The 6,247-nt window shown below is 47.1% G+C and overlaps 1 protein-coding gene across 1 annotated transcript; it reads right to left on the bottom strand.

Annotated features, from left to right (window-relative positions):
• Positions 1 to 3,542: 3,542 nt before the first annotated feature.
• MC3R (melanocortin 3 receptor) lies at positions 3,543 to 5,957 on the bottom strand. The gene has a single exon (XM_069546849.1). It carries the CDS (start codon positions 5,955 to 5,957, stop codon positions 4,986 to 4,988), a length of 972 nt encoding a protein of 323 aa, XP_069402950.1. The 3' UTR covers positions 3,543 to 4,985.
• Between the last annotated feature and the right edge of the window lie 290 nt (positions 5,958 to 6,247).

The raw sequence follows: 6,247 nt of genomic DNA on the forward strand, positions 1-6,247 counted from the left end.
AAACACAGGGCAGGACTCTTTCCCTCCTGTAATTAGAAATGCGGAAAGAATCTTTCTTTCTTCTTTGTTTCTCAGTATCTATCATTAAGGTGAGACAAGTGCTCTATAACATTCAGGGAAATGAGCCAGTTATTCAGGTATTTCATGGAAAATGTGTTTCTTTGGCTTGAGCAACTCACCTCCTTAGCTGCTTCCCACTTCCATTCAACTGCCGCCTCTGGCGGTAGACAGGCTTTCTGTGTTGCCTGATGAAAACCTGGCAAAAAGGAGAATGTGTAAGGATTTTTCTGTGTATTCATTATTAATACTTCTGGTAGAAAGTACACAGAGTTCTCTACTGGGGCTGAGAGCTGCTGAAGCCCATCCAAGCCTGGAGAGCATAGCCACAGGCCATGTGCTGCATTGCACAGTGGGTCCGTGGGCAACATGTGAACTGAGGGGCCTGGCTGGCTGAGTCCTAGTTCTGCTCCCCAAATTCTGAGCAGCCCGGGTCTGGATGATTAACCTCTTCCATGATCCTGTTAATAAGATTCCATTTAAGTGTGCTTATTATCTCATAGGGTTTTCATGAGAATTCAGTGAGTTACTATATCTAAGTGTTTAGTCCAATGTCTGGCACATAATTATACCAGGTAATGAGTTTTACTATTATTGTTATTTATTGAATTTGGCTCTCAAATAAGTGTTTTTATGTGAGAAAGGTTGAGTTCTTCATTTAAAGGGTTTGCTGGTATTCTGCATTTTGTCAGAAAACAACAGGTACAAAGTTCCTGAAGCTGGAATGAATACAGTGAGTTTGAGTCCAGCTGAGGGGTGAGTATGGGCCGGGGCTGGGGGGAGGGTTGGGGGCTTACTGGAGGGAATCAGTTGTTAGGACTTTTTAGGGCTTGGTTTTTGTTCAGTGGCGTCTGACTCTTTGCAACCCCAAGGACTGCAGCACACCAGGCTTCCCTGACCTTCACTATCTTGGGAGTTTGCTTAAACTCATGTTCATTGAGTTGATGAGGTCTTCCAGCCATCTCATCCTCTGTCACCCTCTTTTCCTCTTGCCCTCAACCTTTCTCATCAGAATCTTTTCCAGTGAGTCAGCTCTTCACATGAAGTGGCCAAAGTACTGGAGCTTCAGCTTCAGTACTAGTCCTTCTAAAGAATATTCAGGGTTGATTTCCTTTAGGATTGACTGATCTGATCTCCTTGTAGGGCAGGATAGGGAAGTGGAATTTTATTCAAGGCCGCTGAAGAGTTTTGAGCAGAAGTGTGATATTATCTGATTGGATCTTTACAAGACTACACTGGCTGCTGTGTGGAGAATGGATTTTAGTGGAGGTGAGGGTGGGTAAATGTTTTCATCCACGGAGGCTTGGGTGTGTTGTAGCCCCCAGTCCTATAAAAAGGCATCACGATTAAGCTCAAAAGTTCAACTTAAATAAGGACCACAGGAGATGATGATTTCTAGGGGTGTTGGGAGTAAACCCCTGGTGACTCTGCCTTGGCGATAGGGGGTGAAACTGAACACAACAGATGAATGAAGATAGAATCTGCTTTTATTTCCAAACATTAAGTGTATTTTGAACCTGACTGTCCCGCTGCTTAAAATGCACAGTGGGTTCCTGTACGAAATCTGGGGAAGTGGTTGCGGAGGAGAGAGTGACAGCCTGACATCCAGGGTCATTCACCCCAGAAATGGATGCACTCCCACGGGTACCCAGACTTTGGAAGAGTATAGCAAGTAAAATGATGACCTGTCTTCTTGGTTTTTATGACAGCTCAATGGAGGCTCTGTTATGAATGTTTGGACTTGCGTTTGTAAAAATAGTCCTTAAAGCCTCTCTCTATGGTAGCACATGTCTCTGCTTTTCACTTTCATGCATTGGAGAGGGAAATGGCAACCCACTCCAGTGTTCTTGCCTGGAGAATCCCAGGGACGGGGGAGCCTGGTGGGCTGCCATCTATGGGGTCGCACAGAGTCGGACACGACTGAAATGACTTAGCAGCAGCAGCCTCTGGGGTCATTAGGCCATCGTTCAACACTGCTGTTTCCAGGAGAGGCACTAGGGTGTCTGGGCTGGACTTGGGGGTGTGGTGGACACCCTGAGTTTGAATCTCCACTTCTCCACTTGTAGCTGAGTTTCTGTAGATGTCTTTACTTCCCTGAGTATCAGATGCTCCTCTGTAAAATAAGAATGAGCCTCATGTTTGCCTCAAGGGGTTATGCAGAGATCAAAGAATCAAGTGCCCGTAAGGAACTTAGCACAGTTCCTGCCATGGGGTCAGCACTCCATGTGATGTGTATATCTGACTGAGCAGTGTGCTCATGCGAAAGTGCTCTGTGTCCCTGCTTTTTAAAAGGTGGTCCCCAGACCGGCAGCCATACCCTGTGGGAGCTTGTCAGAGTCAGAAATTCAGCATCTGAGAGAGTAACATTGACACATATACACACTGCTGCTGCTAAGTCACTTCAGTCATGTCTGACTCTGTGAGACCCCGTAGACAGCAGCCCACCAGGCTCCCCTGTCCCTGGGATTCTCCAGGCAAACACTGGAGCGGGTAGCCATTTCCTTCTCACTACCAAGTGTCAAATAGCTTTTGAGAAGCTGCTGTATAGCACAGGGTGCTCGGCTTGATGCTCTGTGATGACCTAGAGGGGTGGGATGCTGGGGGGAGGGGTGAGAGGGAAGCTCAAGAGAGAGGATGTATGTATACGTATAGGCGTTCACATCATTGTACAGCAGAAACTAACACAACATTGTATAACAATTATACTCGAATTAAAAATAAATTAGAAAATAAAGGATTAAAAAAAAAGAAACTCAGAACCTTTGGCTTCACTCCCAATCTGTTGAATTAGCTTTAGGGCTTGAGCAAGATCTTGGGTGATTCCAGCAGATGTTTCTGTTCAGAAACACTGCTCTGGGCTAAAGTGTACATAGAAAGGGCAGCTGGATCCGTTTTGATTGTGGAAAACTGTTGGCAGCATTGTGTTGGTGCAAAAAGACATCAGCCTCATGGCACAAAATATACAGAGACCCCGAAGTAGCTGGGCATTCTTGGGCAGTCATGTTTGGGACAGAGGTTCTTCATCTGTAAAGTGACTCATCTATGTCAGAGACTTGTTGACAGTATAAATGAAATAATGTGAAAGCTAATATAAAAGAGGGCAAAGTATGTTATTTTTATCTTGTTTGCATAGAAAAAGGACATCATAATCCCTAGAGCTGTCAATACTATTTTCAAAGAATTCGGTTCCCCATTTTCCACATCAATTTTCCAGGAGGCAGTGGACAAGACCTATTATTTGGTGTCTCGATTAAAATAATGCAGAGTGACAGTGGCCCAGGAATTTCAGCCTGATATTTTTGGAAACTAAATGGGAAAGTTTTGTAGTTTGGCTAAAAAGCATTGCCCTAGAAAAGGCCAGCAGCGCTGTCAATGGGGATGTTTATGCCATTGATAAAATAGTCACGGAATTGCAGTAGATGGCCACGGGCAGAAGCCAGCGGGATGCTTCCGGGTGGTGTGGTTCAATGTGACACATGTTTATCAGCCACAAAAGCCTTTTTTTAATTATTTCCAAACATCACAACCAAAGCAAGAAACAAATCCTATTGTTCACATTAGCACAGATCAAGTACAGAAAGCCTCAGTATATTACAGCACAAGAAAAATACACAGTTGTATACCAAAGACAGCATAATGTAAGAATTCGTGGGAGAGGGGAACGTGGGGACAACCAGAAAGTACAGTCTGAAGTCCTCTGGGGAGGAGGGGGGTCTGACAGATGCTCGCAGCACACACCTGTGGACAGAGCTCATCAGCAAGGCTCACCCTGTGTTCACAGGAGCGAATCTCTACTTGATTCAGTATAGACCTTGACAACAGGGTCACCCAACTTTAACACCATGTCAAACGAAAGGAATGGTGAACCAGAAACCATCCTCCGTCATACATCATCACATCACATAGAAAACCCATGACAGAGACACAGTTCTTATGAGCAAAACAGCTTTCAAGAAAATCACAGGCAGCTCAGAGTTTAACTCCCTGAAACTCCAGTCCAGCAATTTCTTGAGACATATGCCCTCCCACCCACAATTCCCTCTCTTATTTTAAAGACAGAAAAGAAACCATAGGAAAAATTTGCCTTTTTAAAATAGGGAAATATATACCTTAAAATAGCAAGGCATCAAAATACTTTGTACATGGGTATGTTCTGATTTTCCAAAGCACTTTATCTCTCTTTCATTAGAGTTTTGAAAGATGCCCTGTGTTGAATGCAAACAAACCCAACAACAACAGAAACAACCGTAATAGTACAAAATGGAATAACACAATAGTAATAACAAAAATAGAAGTGGGTTCCATTCCCATGCTATTTCTTTCGGAGGGGGGCTGGCGATGGAGTCAAGAAGGGGGGCAAACAGCATAGCATTACTTCTTCCACGAAGAGGTCATTGTTTTTAGGAGGTTGTTTTTACCATAAATAGGGTGATAGACTAGGAGTCTAGTCTCTTATGAAATGAGAGTAAAGCCATTCAAGCTAGGTGTTAGTAGCTGTAACAGGTTTGCTTGGGGGAGATTCCAGCTACCCTTACTGTTATGGCAAATCCTTGAGTCTGTCTGACTTGAAGCATGAAGGAGTGGGTAGGAAGCAGGGCTCAGGCAGGGGTCCAAGACCCTGGGTGCATGGAAATGAATGCAGACAGCACTCAGAGCAGCCTCCATGGATTCCCCCAAGGGACTATTTGAGAAATCAGAGCTTGTGACTTACCCACGTAGGCATCCTTTCAACAGAGCCTGTTAGATACTGTTTTTCCCTTTCAACCAAAGGCTCTCTGCAAGCTTAAAAACAAAAAGACACCTAGGATCATGACTGTAACACTCTTTTGTTTGTCTTATAAGTAGTAATCTGCCTTGTTGCTAAACACCTGGGCCAGCTGGAGGGTGGAAAGTGACCAGACTGAGAACCCTTGCTACGGCCCCACGTCTTATCCCAAGTTCATGCCGTTGCAGCTGCAGAGGATCTCCTTGAAGGTGTTGCGCAGCTCCAGGCTCCGGAAGGCGTAGATGAGCGGGTCGATGACGGAGTTACACATGATGAGGACCAGGTAGGTATTGAAGTGGGCAGTGTAGCAGACGCAGTAGGGGTTGGTGGGGCAGGTTATTATGAGGACGAGGTGGAGGAAGAAGGGGGCCCAGCAGAAGACGAAGACCCCCAGCAGGATGGTGATGGTGACCGCCCCCTTCATGCAGGAGTGCTGCTGCGGGGCCGCTCCGTCAGCGGGCGGCAGCGCGGCGATGCGCTTGACGTGCAGCCGGGCGAAGAGGAACATGTGCACGTAGAGGGTGCCCATGAGCAGCAGCATGGCAAGGAACATGGTGACCAGGCACACGATGACCATCTTGCTCTCGGAGTAGACGATGAACACCACACCGCAGATGCCGCAGCCCAGCCAGATGGCCGCGATCAGGGCCAGTGCCTTCCTCACGGTCATGATGCTGTGGTAGCGGAGCGCGTAGAAGATGGTGACGTACCTGTCGACTGCAATGGCCAGGAGGTTGCAGATGGAGGCCACCAGGGAGATGCAGGTCATGGAGTCAAAGACGTTGTCCATGTGCTGGATGAACTGGTCCTCCAACGTCAGGTAGTCGCTGTTGACCACGGCGATCATGACGGTCTCCAGGGCATTGGACACGCTCACCAGCATGTCGGCCACGGCCAGGCTGCAGAGGAAGAAGTACATGGGGGAGTGCAGGTTGCCGTTCCTGACCACGGCCAGGATGACCAGGATGTTTTCCAGCAGGCTGATGATGCCCAGGGCCAGGAAGACCTCGGGCTTGATGAAGACCTGCTCACAGAAGCGGCTGCTGCTCTGGTTGCTGAAGGAAGGGGCAGCGACTTGCTCTGAGCTGTTAGGCAGCATTGGTTGAGCCGAGTGCAGACAGCACGAAGCATTCATCGCTCACAGACAGCTGGCTGATCGGAGCGGGGGCTCCAGCAGGGTCCTGAGGCTGTGGCTGCTGCTGTGGCTGCTGCTATCAGGAAAGAAAAAAAGTCTCCCCCCTGATCCTGGTTTTAGATGCTTGTCCAGTGTTAGATTTTGTTCTTCCCCGGAATAAAAGGATGGAGAGAGGGAGAGAAAGAGACAGGTCGGGAGAGAGAGAGAAAGACAGAGGAAAAAGTCGGCTTGGATTCCTACAGAAAACTTCCCTGTGCTTCTCCAGGACGATCAGTTTTAGAGAAACTTAT

This window comes from Ovis canadensis, chromosome 13 (genome assembly GCF_042477335.2).
Source record: "Ovis canadensis isolate MfBH-ARS-UI-01 breed Bighorn chromosome 13, ARS-UI_OviCan_v2, whole genome shotgun sequence".
Lineage (NCBI taxonomy): Eukaryota > Metazoa > Chordata > Mammalia > Artiodactyla > Bovidae > Ovis > Ovis canadensis.